Below are 15,416 nucleotides of genomic sequence, written 5' to 3'. Positions count from 1 at the left end.
TAAGCTCATAGATATATATTTTTAAAAATTCCTGACTATTGTTTTTCTCTATTAATTACTTCTTTGTAGGTCTCATTTTCCACAACAATCATTTTAACTCACACAGGTGTTTTGGATCCATCAATAGTTTGATTTTCTGATTCCTGGAGGAAATATAATCTGTTCTCAGTGTGTGTTTTCCTTGGAAGATGTAAAATATAAACACATAATAAGCCCTATGCCACTTAAAGGATTAAAAAGGAAGCCAAATGAAAATAAACCTACTGGTAGTCCGCCGTGCTGAAGAGGAGATGGAACTGTTGAGAGAGAATGAATTCTCATCTCTGTCTCCTGACACACCACGACGAGGAGGGAGAATGGAGGAGGGTCTGGGCAGAGAAGAGCGCTTTTCTGGGCTCTTGGTTACTCCATCCTGATTGGGGGAAAAAAAAATTGGATTCTTGTCAATCTTCAATTATACCAAGTGATTGAATTGCTCTATTTTTCCTCTTATGCTGATTATTTCTTTTAATATACACTACTGAATTTCATATATTTATAAGCATTTCTACTTTGAAACTTAGAAAGAGTTTATATTTGCCTAAAAGTTTTATAAAATGTATTATTTTGGAGTTAGTTCTAATAATTGATCATGAAATTCAAATTCTAAATAATAAATGGGTAAAATGAATTTACTCAAGTAATCTCCAGTGAATTAATAATTTTACTAAAAAAATCTTCATTAGCATAATAACTTATTAATCAGAAAGGGCTGTCAAGGGGCACTGCATGCATACCAATTAACAATGACCACTTATGTCCATTATGTGATTGGAATTCTAAGTACTTTACATCCCTTTATGATTTAATTCTTGCCATAAAATACTATGTGCATTTTATAGCCAAGGAAACAGGCTGAATTCGTTTATGTAATTTTTCCAAGATCACTGAGTTGATAAGTAGCAGAGGGAGTATTAAATCCTGATGTGTCTGACTGAGTCCAAATGGTATATTATATTATATATAATTTGCCATTATTAGATGATACAATATTATATATTATATACTATGAATAATATATATTTATTACATATAATATGTGTAGTATTATATAGAATACATTTTATTTTATTGGTTTGTGTTTGAAATTCTACAAACACCAAATAAATAAATAAATAAATAATAATGAACCGTCTACCTAGAAAGAGACTTTTTTTTTACTGATTGATTATTAATAACTATTGAGGCTTTCATTCGTGTTTAAGAGGGTTTATGGTTTATATGTCAAATATTTTAAAGTTTAGTCTTTGTTTTTTATATATTTACTGAATTGTGTCTTATAACCTCCAAAATTATTTTCTTTTCTGAACCTTCAGTTGACCTGCTGCCTTACCTTGTTCCCTGATTCTGAGTATGGCAAACGGTCTGTGGAGCCTGCTGAGGTGGACTGTATTGAAAAACTGTCAGAAAATGAAGCCCTTTGAGACGTACTAAGGCAAGCAGAACTGGATCTTGGGGACTTTGAGCTACCCTGTAAGGCAGGAATCTTTGACAAGGTAGAATTCTAGCCATGAAAGAAAACAAACAAAATCACAAAATAAACCAAACTATGAAGTAAACGGAAAATTAAAAAAAATGTATAAACATATAAGAAATTAAATGCCTACTTTTAATAAGAGCAAATGATAAATCATTATAATCAATGCTAGAAATATATATTTATGTTAGAACAAGAGATTTTCATTGAGTAACTCATTTTTAACTGGAACTAACTTAAGAATATTCATATATGAGAATATAGACCAAAATATTCTTCATGAATTCTACATATAAGTTCTGGTTAATCCATAAGTCTCCCAATGATACTGTATTTGGAAAGCATCTTGACAGTTGGTTGGAATTGTTCCTTTAATAAATATAATCTTGGAGGTATATTTATAATCAATGTCTTGATCACATTTCAAGAACTTTAGAACAAGGTATATTTAAGACTTCATAATGGAAAATACTTTCTTAAAGTTGAGAAAATACATTTTCAGATATCTATATTGACTTCATCAGAAAATCACAGATTTTATATAAAATTAGTTCATTTTATGAGTAAAATGCCTACTGGGGGCCAAGTTATCCTTAGAATTAGTAACATTTTTATGCATAGACCACAGTTTGTATAATGTGTTAGAAATTCTAAAAATGAAAGTTAGCGTTAAAGATATGGCCCATGAAAACCACTATTTCCAGGTGTCGATAGTCCCTTGAGAGATAGTCAGCAAGTAAAAATCAGTGGGTTGGATGAATGGCTTTGGAAGGACACTAATGCTCACATGCTACATGTCTCATGGGGGGACTTTGTTAAAAATACAGAAAGGGATGATGAACCCAAGAATATCTTGTCTTCAATAATTAATATGATAGAGCTGTTACAAAAACATCAGTTGAGATTGACGGCTTTATCTCAAGTTTTAAGTTCCACAGGCACTTTAATGGGGGCAGACCCATTAACAGACTGCACGCATCACTTCTTATTTTATAGACCCAGTGTCCTGTGTGGCTGGTGGGTCTGGGTTGACCCAGGTCTTTCTTCTCTAATTAATGCTAGCCACAGAACAGCAAATTTCAAAAGTGATACAGAAAAGAAAAAAATGGAATAATTGCATTAACTCAAATTAAGAGAGACAACTTGCTCAGAACAAAAACAAAACACAACAAATGAAATGAAGAATTATAGGTCAGGTTCACGATAAAGATCAATTGAAAAATCACAAAGGATTGTTCTGATGGATGTACTGAAATCACAGATAAATAAGAGCTGGTCTTGGGGTTTTAGGAAATTTTTTTTGTATTTTAATTTAATTTTATTTTTTATAAACATATAATATATTTTTATCCCCAGGGGTACAGGTCTGTGAATCGCCAGGTTTACACACTTCACAGCACTCACCATAGCACATACCCTCCCCAATGTCCATAACCCCACCCCCCCTCTCCCAACCCCCCTCCCCCCAGCAACCCTCAGTTTGTTTTGTGAGATTAAGAGTCACTTATGGTTTGTCTCCCTCCCAATCCCATCTTGTTTCATTTACTCTTCTCCTACCCCCTTAACTCCCCATGTTGCATCTCCTCTCCCTCATATCAGGGAGATCATATGATAGTGGTTTTAGGAAATTTTTAAGAGGGTGAAGTTATGAGGAAAGAAAAAAAATGTTAAACGAGAAAAAGTTAGAAGGAATCGTGGCCTAATTTCTCTTCTTCAGAAAGGTGAGATGGGCATTTATAAGGAAAAAAACAAAACAAAACATTAGCTTTGTGTCAGAAGATGTACATGATTTTTTTCCTAAGTGTAAGCATCAAACACAAATTTTCATTAGGTTACTTGATGAAAAAGGGACTTGAAAATTTCCTAAATATTTTTCAAGCAAACAAAACAAATGAGCAAAAGAGGCAGAAAGAGAGAGAGAGAGACCAAGAAACTGACTCTTAACTATAGAGAACAAACTGATGGGTTTCCAGAGGGGAGGTGGGTAGGGGAATGGGTTAAATAGGTGATGGTGATTAAGAAGTGCCCTTGTGTGTGATGAGCACCAGGTGGTGGATGGAAGTGTTGGATCACTATATTGTACAGCCAAACCTAAGATTACACCATATGTTAACTAACTGGAATTAAAAGTAAAAAAATAATTAAAAAAAGTAAAAAAAAAAAAAAGAAAAAAGCTTTTCTGAACAATGTCCAATTAAAAATGTTTTTTAAATGGGAGAAACCTGACTTACTTTTTTCTATATCCGCTCCTAAAGACTTTGACCTTTCAAATAACAGCAACAACAATAACTATCACTGTTTATTGAATAAATACTATGCTCTAGGCACTATACAGTATACTGTTTTATAATTAACCATATTTAATTTTCATGACTAACTTAGGATATGGGAATTTTTATTCCCCCTTTTATTTTTGGAAAATTAAGACATATGGAGAAAACGATCATATAGCTAATAAATGTTCAAGACATCGACCTGATCTGCTTCATAACTCTGCTCTCAACCAACACAACTCACTTGTTCCCCATCAGAAACAAAGGTAAAGAGAAAGAAATCTTGAAGTTACAGTATTCTCAAGCCCAATATTTACCAAAGCAATATATGAATTCTATTGCTTACTGTATGTTCAGGAATATGTCTGAAAACATTATATAAAAATCAATTTTTTAAATTAACATGAAGTCCCTTAGGTTCAAAATGATATAAAAAGTTTGGCTGTCATTGGAAAGGAATTTCTGTTTTTCACAGTAAAAAAATGGAAATCTAAAATCTAAACAGTTTTTAATTTATTTTTCTTAACCCTTTTATTTTTATTCTTTTAATTTAAATTCAATTAAATTAAATTCAATTAACAATTTAATTTAAATTAAATTTTCATTTAAATTCAAATAACATGTATTATTAGTTTCAGAGGTGGAACTCAGTGATTCAGTCTTATATAATACACAGTGCTCATTGTGTCACATGTCCTCCTTAATGCTTATCATCCAGTTACCCCACCCACCACCCTTTCCCCTCCAGCAACCCTCAGTTTGTTTCCTATGATTAAGAGTCTCTTATGGTTTGTCTCCCCCTCTAATTTCGTCTTGTTTTATTTTTCCCTCCCTTCCCCTATACTCCTCTTTTTTGTTTCTTCAATTCCACATATGAGTGAGATCATATAAATGATTTCCTCTGATTCACTTACTTCACTTAGTATAATACCCTCTAGTTCCATCCATGTTGTTGCAAATAGCAAGATTTCACTTTTTGATGGCTGAGTAATATTCCATTGTATATACATCACATCTTCTTTATGCATTCATTTGTCGATGGACATCTGGGCTCTTTCCATAGCTTGGCTATTGTGGACACTGTTGCTATAAATTTTGGGATGCAGGTGCCCCTTCGGATCACTACATTTGTATCTTTGGCGTAGATACGCAGTAGTGCAATTGTTGAGTTGTAGAGTAGCTCTATTTTTGACTTTTTGAGGAAACTCCACACTGTTTCCCAGAGTGGCTGTACTGCTTGCATCAAAATCTTACTAGTCGTTAGAATGCAAAACAAAGACTTGTGATTTATGTATTATATGATGTCTAAACTCCAGAACATTGTGATGTACTACTAGTTAACATTGTTCAAACCATTTGTTGTAATTTTAGGAATTCTTTAGTAGTGTTTTTTTTTAAAGATTTTATTTTGAAGTAATCTCTATTTCCAATGTGGGACTTGAACTCATGACCCCAAGATCACGAGTTGATCCACCAACTTAGCCAGCCAGGTGCCCCTCTTAGTAGTCTTTTAATTTTTTTTTTTTCCCTTCAGTCAGAAAAGAGTAAAATACTTCATGTTGGCTTTGGTCTTTCGGAAGTTTAAAAAATAATGGTCAATCAAATAAAAAATAAAATAAAAAAAATACGAAAGATTATAAACATGAAGAAGTTAAGTATCATCAATGCAACCTAATTAAAACATTTTAGCTCCATAACTTGGCAAATATAGAAAAAGCATAGGAATATCTAGTAATAATAATGAACGTGGGCACTATCATATACAGCTAGAGGACGTATAAGTCAGTAGAACCTTTCTGGAGGACAACTTGACAATGTGTAGCAAAACTTTAAATGTAGGCTTTCTTCTTAAAACAGTAATTTCACTACTAGGAAATTATCCTAAGGAAAAGCATATGGATGCAATCACAGATTAAGCCAAAAAGATTTCTACAGTAATATTGTTAAAATGGTAATAAAAATAGTTTAAAAGTCAAACAATGAGGAATTGAATAAGTATATCACTATAAATAAATAAAACACAATGCAATGTAGTCATTAAAGTGATGCACGAGTATGTTTAACGACAGGGAAATCTGTTTATTGTTTAGTTAAAAAACTGATGCAGTGTTTCCATTTATGTTAATATACCTAAAAATGAATAGAGAAAAATAAAGATTTTACATCAAAATGGTTACTGTAGTTTTCTTTAGGTAAAAGGATTATGATACATTTTTACTTATAGTTGCTCACCCATGTTGTTTAATTTTCTCATATTCTTATTTTGTAGTAACAATAATGAAAATGTACATCAAATACAGTTTAGTGTTGATTGTAATGATTTATCTCAATTCTGTGAAAAGTAAATAGAGTTCCTTTATTTTTGCCAGATTATCATTTGTTTCCATTTTACTAAAAAAGAGGCAGCCTACATCCCAGCTCTGCCCTCACCAACTGCTATCACATGTCATTCCAGAAGACACTGAGACATGCCCCAATGTCACCAAGAATCATTGTGGGTGAGTGAATGATTTAAAATTATATTTAAGAGTAAACATCTGAAGTCTACTTTATATCTAAAGTTATTGAGATGTTGCCACCAATACCAAAGGGAACTTCAAGCAAAAAGCAAGAAAAAGAAAATTATTTTACTCACAGAGACTTTGTCCTTTGCCTGTTTAAATACACTGGAAGCCTGAGTTGATTCACCACCTGTTGCTGTCAAAAAAAGAAGACAAAAACAACCCCAAACTTAGTGGCTGAACAACCACACAAATGAATTTTTCAGTATCTTTTGGATACTCAATTGTGTCAACCGAATAATGCAAAGCAAAATTTTGCTTATTTTGAGATTCGAATTGAGTAACTGAAGAAACCTGAATAAGAACATTCTAGTATGTGGCTCCCGCTTTAGTGTGTGCTAATTAATATAACCCAGGTGTACCAAGGCACAGGTAAGCACACCAAATAATTTCCTATTGGTTACCACGGTACCTCTAAATACTGTTACTACACGAGCATAGATCCTTTAGAACGAAAGTCACAGAACAACAATCCAATGCTGTAGAATTTAATAAAAGGGGGAGTGATTGGTTTCTAGGGTTGGCACGATATTAAAGAGTGTTCATGGAGATTCCCAAGCCCTCTTTTTGTAGCCAATGGCATACCCACAGATATTCCTACATTTCTTATTCCAAACTCAGCCAACCCCTTTCCCTCTGTACCCCTTCATTTCACAATATAAATGACACACTTGTTTGACGTGAAACGTACCACATGAGAAGAAAAATAGCTTGTCAAGGAAAGAAAACACGAGAGGAATTTTGAGTTCAGTAATATAGAACATGTTCTACACATGCACTTCCTGTATGAAATTATTACCACATCTGTTACTGTTGTTTCTCTTGGTGCTGTTTTATACCTCTGGTTTCAGTTTTAAACTCAACTATCTCCAGCACATTTTCTGTTGATGACTTACCTGACTTGACTCAAATATTTCTCATGATTGAAAACAATCCTTTGAGTTTTGGAAAAACTATCCCTATTTAAAAATTGTTCTTAGAGAACGTAAGGCACAAGCTTGTATAGTTACCTCTTCCTTTTTTCTTTCAGAAAAGAGAAAATCCCGGTGGGGGGGGGAGCTTATGCTTATAAGGACTCCAAATGAATTTCAAAAAGGATTCTTACATCACGTGCAACTCTAACACCAATATAACTGTCTACAAGATGCTATATGCTATTTAGGACTAGCTAGTAAGATTATTCACAGACTCTGGAATGATTTTTTTTTTTAAGAAGTAGTGCAAAAAATGCTTTACTAATAGTTCTGTAATATTTCTTAAATTTCTGTGACATACCGTTTGCTTCAAGCCAATAACATCTGTGTTCGGTAGATGCTATCTGCTTGAGTATTTTAATATTTGAACAGACTAAGGGAAGATCCTAATTAGTCCAAAGATCTTAAATTTCCTTTAATGAATGAGTTAAAGAGGCAATTCATTCTCAGTGTGGTAAATTGAATACCAGTAACATATCAAACACTTCACCAAAACATTTGATGTTTCCTCCAAAATTCCATAATACTGATATATTCTTTCATCCTCTTATACAGGATATAGGATTTTTATGCCCAACCAAGAGAGTCTGCCTGTTCAAGCATTTGTCTAATTAGAAGTAAAATTCCAAATTAAAAGCAAATAAATTAGAATAGAAGAATTGGAGATGTCATATCAATTTCTGAGAAACACTTTTCATCCTGAACTTTTATCATCAAGGTTTCTGTATAATTTATGAGCCATCCACTTTCAAATACTGCCTTAAAGATTAGTTCTTGGAGGAAAGCTCATGAGATGATTCCCATATGAACAACACAGAATACTTGAAATTTTATTGACTATCATAAAACCATAGTTTACCTTGATTTTCTTTTTCTTACAAAGGTTAATGCTGCTCTTAATCATTAAAGCCATCAGAAGGTTTATATAAAGGTACTCTTTTTTTTTTTTACCCTTATATAAAGGCACTTCTAATATACAATGTAAAGGTAAATATTCCTTTCTGATTTAGCAATTTGATATCTAATTTTGTAGCTTGCAACTGTGCTACTTAATAAATGCTACAATAAAATGCATTGCAAATTAAGATTATCCTGGGATAATTATACATTAAAATGAATACTTTGCACTGAAATTTAGGAATAGAGTTTGCATTATAGATATTTGTATGAGCTTTTATTGTGATTTGTAATAAGTTTCACTCCTTCATTTCACCACTCTTTTAAGAAATTAAAAACAAGTATATTTGAAGAAGACAGAAAAATAAGAAGATGGCAACAAAGAAATACACCTAAGTTCTAAGAAATTCTGGGGGAAGGAGATTTATCTGGGAATTCTGAATATTAAATTATATAGAAAAATTAGCAGTTTGAATCCAACATATTTAAGAAAATCCCAATGACAAATTGTCAGTGAGGAGACGTAGTACAGTAAATTGAAAGCCTTGCTGATTCTGGATATGAGGAATAAAATCTAACGGGATGAGCAGGCAATTTCATCTTGTTTTTTTCCCTTTCATCTGAAGCAAAGTAATTTTGCAATCACAATTTTACCCCAGATTTGCTTTTCATTTTCAATCTTGAAATCACTACCCATTCTTGGCAAATTCATCAACATCAGTAACAGATTTGGCAGTAACCATGTAGAAAAAAGGACAAATATAGTATGGGTTTCAGCATGAGAGAGATAAATAAGCAAAATAATGAGAATGCATACCACGGTTATATTCATCGTCATCGTCTAACCAAACACACAGAATGAAAAGAGGAATCCCCAGAACGTGACACTAGAGCACAATGCCAAGATAAAATCACTGCTAAGTCTGAGCATGACAAAGAAACAGATGGTCATGACCTCTTCTGCAGGGAGGGAAAAAAAAAAAAGAATAATGATACAAGACATTTAATAGCAAAATTGTTCATGACTGCTAAGATTCTTGGAAGAAAAACAAAATGAAGAAGCTGCTACAGGAATGAGATAAAAAAAAAAAAAATACATGTCTATGTTTGCCAGCCACATTGCAGAACTGAAGAGTCACCTGTGGTTTTCCGCTTAACACAGGAGAGATGAGTTGGTCTAGTATATTTGATAGCAGGTTTTAAAATGAATTTCCTGGAGGGAGAGTGGGCCTGAACTTCTGTTTTTTTAGCAAGTTCAGCCTTCTTATAAACTGCTACGAATAAAGAAAACACAAAAAAGCATACCATCAGGAGAAAATAAACACTTGGAGCCAAACCGAACGGAATTTCATAAATAATTAGTTACCACTGTTAGGAAGTTTCTTCTACAAAAGAGTAATAATGAATTCAAAAACATTTTTAAAGAAGTTATGGTGAAATGAACCTTTTTTCCTTCTCACTTCATCTCTGGAGACTGTGCTAGGTTCCTTTTTAGCTATTTTTCTTTCAGGAGTGGAAATTCTGCCTCTCCCGGTTTTAAAAGGCTTTTCTTTTCTATGTTTCTCGAGAGATGGTCTCCGAGCTTCCTTTTCAGCTTTCTCCTCTTTAGGAATAGTTTCTAACTGTTCTGTCATGATGCTCCTATCATCATCTGCGGATCAAAGCAAACCATGACAACAACAACAACAACAATAACAACAACAGCGAAAACATTAGTAACAAATGTACCAAATCCTTCATATATTTAACAAAATGCAAAATAGAGATAAAAGCGACATTTAAATATGTTTAAAACAAGAAAGAAATCCATTAGGTTATTGGATTTTATTTGGAAGTAGAAAATTTTAAAAAATGCACACCTTGAGTGTCCACCCAGAGGCTGTCAGCATCCATGATGGAGTCATCAATGGTGGTCTCGTCTTTGTAATCGTCATAGGTTTCCGTCTTATACTCCGAGAGGGCAACCTCTTCTCTCTCAGGGGAAGCTGGAGCCTCCGGAGAGCCCTCCTTGGGTTCCGCCTGGGCTTCGGCTGCCTCTTCTACTTCGAGCTCTTCTTCGGCACGGGGGGATGGTCTCCTCTCCACCTCAGGCTGCTCCAGGGCTGCAAAACGCACGCTGTGCGAACCCGACTCCCCTTCATCCGTCGTGGTTTGCACCACAGTGATAAAGTCATCCTCGATGGTCACAACGGACTCAATCACGCCTTTGTGCTCACCGGGACAGGTCTCCACGAATTCCTCCCTGACACCTGGGACGCCCAGGTCGGTAATCTGAAGGGTGTCTGAGCGGAAGAGCAGTTTATCATATTCTCCCCGGGCTTCTATCTCTTCTTCCTCGCTCTGGGCCTCCGCGGGTGCAGCCCCGGTGGCTTCCAGCAAGGGCTCTGCGACGCCGGAGGGCGTGACCGAGATATCTGGGGTCTCTTTGCTTTCTTCTTCCCGCTGCTGAATGAATTCCATTTGGACATCAGCTCTCTCATCTGGGACTAAATCAGCCTCCGAAACAGCGGGTGCGCAGGGTATCTCTACCGACAATTTGATGGCAATCTCATCTTGAATGAGAGAGGACTCTGGGGAGGTTTCCTTTTTGCCTTCATCGGCTTTCAAGGACTCCATGGTGAGGCTCTCATGCTCACCGCTGGACTCGTAGGACTCTTCCTTGTCTACAGCCTCCTGGTGCACCAGGTCAGGCTTGGCCACCTTCTCCTTGATTTCCGTCTCACTGACCTTAACGCCTTCTTTTATGTGGCCAGACTCAACACTCATAAATGCATCTGCCTCCTGAGGTGCTGGAGATAAGGGGATGAGATCTTGTGCAGCCTCGAGCTTAAGCTCTGTTGCCTTTCCGGCATCGACAGTCAGCCCTGCCGCCATCTGTCCAAAGTCACTGATTTTCACATCTAATGGACCCTGGTCAGCTTTCTTTGCAACAAAATCCAGTTCTGGTTCAGCTTTTTTGGACGGTTCAACCTCAGCTACTTCTGGCACTGAACTAAGACCTTTCTCGGCTTTCTCTGCCGCGGGAGGGGACAGGTCTTTTGATACGGTTGGTTCTTTGGTCGAAGCGTGCTCGTAGGTCACCCCTAATCCAAATGTTTCAACTTGATCACTGGCCTCTTCTGTCACCTTGGCGTGTTCTTTCGCATCAGCATGTTCTTTGCTCTTTTCGAATACAGTATCCAGCTTATCATTAGCTTTCCCCTCTTGATCGAACTCCGTACCCAGTCCCGATTTGTCACCAGAGATATGCGGGGACACTTCTTTCTCAGCACCGAACTCATCTTTGACTCTTCCGGCTGCTGCCAGTTTTACCTCAATCAAGGAAAGGTCTGTGGCTAGATCTCTTCGCATTTTATCATCAGTGCCTTCATAAAAGGAGCCACTCTCCCCTGACAAATTCTCACTGTCTTGAACGGGTGAGGGGAGTGGGACTGTGTATTTATTGAACACACAGTAGCCCAGGTCTTCAAGCTGACTATCTGTTTTTACGATGACATGGTTTTCATCGGTGACAGGGGGCAAGCCGGTAACACTCTCCTCAACCACAGTCTCCGACGGGACTGACTTCCTCCTGGCCACCTCAGCATCTGCGCTCACGGAAGCTAATCTTGACCTCGTGCCTGCCAGATCTAGCATTTCAGGCAGGTCAGGCGCCATGACAGTACCATTTTTGTAATAATCTTTGGCTAAGAAAGGTGACTCACAGGAGGTCTCAACTTGAGTAGTTTGCTGCCCAGCAGCTTTTTCCCCCTCTGACTGTTCTTCCTCTTTGCTTTCCACAGGGAAACAGGGGGCTTTCTCCAGGGCAGGTGTTGTGGCTGGAAGGTAATCATCCCCTTCGTCCATGCTTCCACTGGTGTTGGTTAGAATATCCGAAGCCAGAGGAGAGAGATCGTGTCCCCGACCAAAGTTAAATCCAAGAGCTATGGAATCCAGGCAAGACATGGGCAAATTGATGGACATGCTCCGTTGTTCTATTGCAGACCTCCCACCAAGTCCTAAACTCCTGCTCAGCGTCAGGTCGTCCTTATTCTTACTGTGGAGGTCCCGCTTCTCCCCATACACTTTTGGATCGATAGTAAACATTCTTTCTTGAGGAGAACTGGGTTCTTCAGGCAAATCAGACGGATAACTCTGAGCAAGAGTGCTGTACCCTGTCTCTTGTGCCGGGGGACTGGGCTGGGGTTCTTTACCCGCCTGCAGTCCCTTGTCTCCATTTTTACACACGGGAGATACGGTCTCGAAAGACTCTGGGACGCTTTCTCTGGTGTCACTTAGTTCATAGTAGTCACTGCCTGGCTGGATGCTTTTTGTCACTTCATCTTTTAAGGCAGATGTTTCAAAATACTTGGACATTCCCGACTTGTCTTCATAAAACGGCATGTCGAGCTCGGCTGTGGCTGCAGCCCCAACCCCTTCCAGCTTAATATCTTTGTCTGCAACTTTTTCTTCAAAAAGGTCCTGGGCTGCACTCTTTTCATGTACTGCAGCCGGTGCGGTCGTGACTTTCTCTGGTGTCTTAGAGGTCACAGCTGAGTCTGTCGCTGCTTGCTCCAAACTGACAGGGAATGAGTCCTGTTTTAATGGCTCTGTGGTAGGCTCGTGGCCTTTCTCTTCTTCTTTTGAGAGGGTGTGCTCCATGCAGGGCTGAATAATGCCCGTTTCTCCATCTGTCAGTTTCGGGGGCTCACTCTCCTTCGGCATGGCTTCTTTGTCAGAAATGGTTATTTTTTCTTCAAGCTTCAGCACAGATTCCTTTTCAGGGAGCACTGCATCCTCCTCTTTTTTCTGTGCACTCTCGAGCTTCATCGCCCCTTTCTCCTCTCCTAAAACTGTCCCTGGGACACATTCTTCCATGGTTGGAATGTGGGTGTCTTTGGGTAAGGTGATTGCCTCTGGGGCTGGTGCTTCTGCCATTTTGTCAGGTTTGTCCTTGTGGGGCTCTTGAGCTTTAGAACTATCTTTGGCAGTTGCTGGGCCACTGGTTTCTTCCAGAGATTTTTTGTCATCGGGTTGTAATAGGGCAGGGGCAAAGGGCGATGCTTCTGCAATGATTTCATTCTTCATGACATCTAAAGGAAGAGTGAAGCTGCCAGCCTGAAAGGGACTGGGCATGGGAGAATCAAACTGTTTCCCTTCCCATCTGGGGATATCCTCGAGGACATCTTTTCCCTTCATGGGGGTGAGGGGGCCAGGCGAGATGGGAGCAGCTAATCCCCACTCGTCCTTTTTGGCTTCCATTGGCATTTCGATGAACCAGTCCTTTTGCTCTTTTGGAGCTGGGGGCTCTGCAGAGAGGCCAATTCCAGGCACCACGAGGCTTGGTTCTGTCTTCTGTTTCGTGTCTTCGAGCCCGGCACCAAAAGTATGCCCAAATAGAGTGAGAGGTGTTTTTTCTTCTTCTGGGCCTTGCATGTCCTTTTTGTCAGGAGAAATTTTAGTTGTCTCAGGCTGAGAAACTAAGGCAGCATGTTTAAGGTCTTCACCAGGCTTACTTTGTTTCTCTGACTCCTTGTCCTTCTTGTCTAATGGCTCAGCTGGAGAGGGAGTCAACTCCTGTTGATCATGGAACTCCATCTTCGAGGCTGGAAGTAAACCTGAAGTAATTGGGTTGATTTTTAAACACATAATAGGCAAGTGCTTTCAGGCAGTAAGCTTCAAATTATATTTTGAAATGACAAGTGAATGGTAGGGTAAGAAAACAAAACAAAACTATGGAACATGCAAGCATGCTACCTATTTAAAAATCAATATGGAAATGTCAGGACTGAGATATATTTGTCCTACTGCTGAAATGGACTCCTGTTGCAAATTAATGCATACAGGAATTGTGTATTTTGAATACTTTTTTCTCCTTTGTTTGGGCTCTCCTAAATACTATGTACTGTGTATTGCAGTAGCAAAAAAATGTCATGTGCCTCCTGCGACAAAAATGATACATTAAAGAATACTGAATAAGTCAGTAATATTAGGTACAAAAATACATTAAGGACTAAATATGAAAAATGGATGAATGTCTACTGAACTTTTTCATTTGTGGTCTTATTTAAAAATGAACCGGCAGGCCGTGGGCAGAAGGCCAATTCATTCCTAGTAAGTATTATGTTAAAATCAAGTTGTTGATTTACAAATGCCAGGACCAAGTTTTTGACCATGGAAAATTTACTGACATAATTTTTTTAGGAGTCATCTGAGATTAAATTTCAGGAAAATAAGTAAATATCTGCTATTAACTTTAAATGATAGGACCTAAAAATTGACAAGGTGATTTCTACCACAAATTCAACATTTTTTTAAAATTCAACATTTTAAATTCCTAATCATTAGTTAACCTTACGACAGATATAAGAAAATCTGAATTATATTGTTAATACTGGGTAAGAAATAATAAATAACTAAATAAATAAAAATCTTAAAAAAAAATACTGGGATGTCATGTGAATAAAAGTTTTAAAAAGAGCCAATTATAATATCTTTCTCTTCCTGGTCATGACCTGATTCCCTGGAACATGACCGACAGTGAGGCACTAAGTAGTGGCTTTAAAGATGCTTCCCAGAAATTAAAAGGCTTTTTATTTTCATTTGTTCACCAACCAGAAATCTCACTTGTGTTTTAAGGTCACAGGTGTCTCACTGTGTTTGAAGGTCACAGATGGCTCATTGTGGTCATTAGGGCTAAATATAACTATCTGGAAAAGATTTGGGGACAAATAATAAAATTCAGTCATTGCTCCCAGAGCAAGTGTACGGATCATCGTTACCTTATACACTTGTGTGTCCTGTTGGAACAGTAGGAAAGAAATACTTTATGAACTTCTAATAGAGGTTAGATGAATGAAAACTCAAGAGATATGGTGATGGTCAAAGATGTTGGCTGCCATGGAGAGGAAATGATATGAGAAGCATCAGCAGGAGCTTTTAAGGAAACCAAACCAGTATTCATCGGAGCATAAAAAATAGTCATTGCTCCCAGAGCAAGTGTACGGATCATCGTTACCTTATACACTTGTGTGTCCTGTTGGAACAGTAGGAAAGAAATACTTTATGAACTTCTAATAGAGGTTAGATGAATGAAAACTCAAGAGATATGGTGATGGTCAAAGATGTTGGCTGCCATGGAGAGGAAATGATATGAGAAGCATCAGCAGGAGCTTTTAAGGAAACCAAACCAGTATTCATCGGAGCATAAAAAATA

At 37.4% G+C, this 15,416-nt stretch overlaps 1 protein-coding gene across 3 annotated transcripts in view; it reads right to left on the bottom strand.

Moving 5' to 3' along the window:
- The window catches only part of LOC111142856 (microtubule associated protein 2), a 285,884-nt gene that overhangs the window by 25,464 nt on the left and 245,004 nt on the right, over positions 1–15,416 (bottom strand). Inside the window, exons 9-14 of one of the 3 annotated variants that reach the window (XM_022496216.1) lie at positions 10,081–13,818; positions 9,666–9,872; positions 9,361–9,495; positions 6,425–6,486; positions 1,373–1,543; positions 265–412 (exon numbers count right to left, since the gene is read on the bottom strand). In XM_022496216.1, the coding sequence (XP_022351924.1) occupies positions 265–412; positions 1,373–1,543; positions 6,425–6,486; positions 9,361–9,495; positions 9,666–9,872; positions 10,081–13,818 (4,461 nt within the window). The remainder of the gene's footprint in view (positions 1–264; positions 413–1,372; positions 1,544–6,424; positions 6,487–9,360; positions 9,496–9,665; positions 9,873–10,080; positions 13,819–15,416) is intronic. The other 2 variants (XM_022496225.1, XM_022496234.1) reach the window with 2 other exon arrangements.

Source organism: Enhydra lutris, unplaced genomic scaffold, assembly GCF_002288905.1.
Source record: "Enhydra lutris kenyoni isolate GAN:26980312 unplaced genomic scaffold, ASM228890v2 scaffoldscaffold1, whole genome shotgun sequence".
NCBI classification, from domain to species: domain Eukaryota; kingdom Metazoa; phylum Chordata; class Mammalia; order Carnivora; family Mustelidae; genus Enhydra; species Enhydra lutris.
The sequence above is the reverse complement of the archived record's forward strand: the minus strand, read 5'-3'. Positions and strand labels throughout refer to the sequence as shown.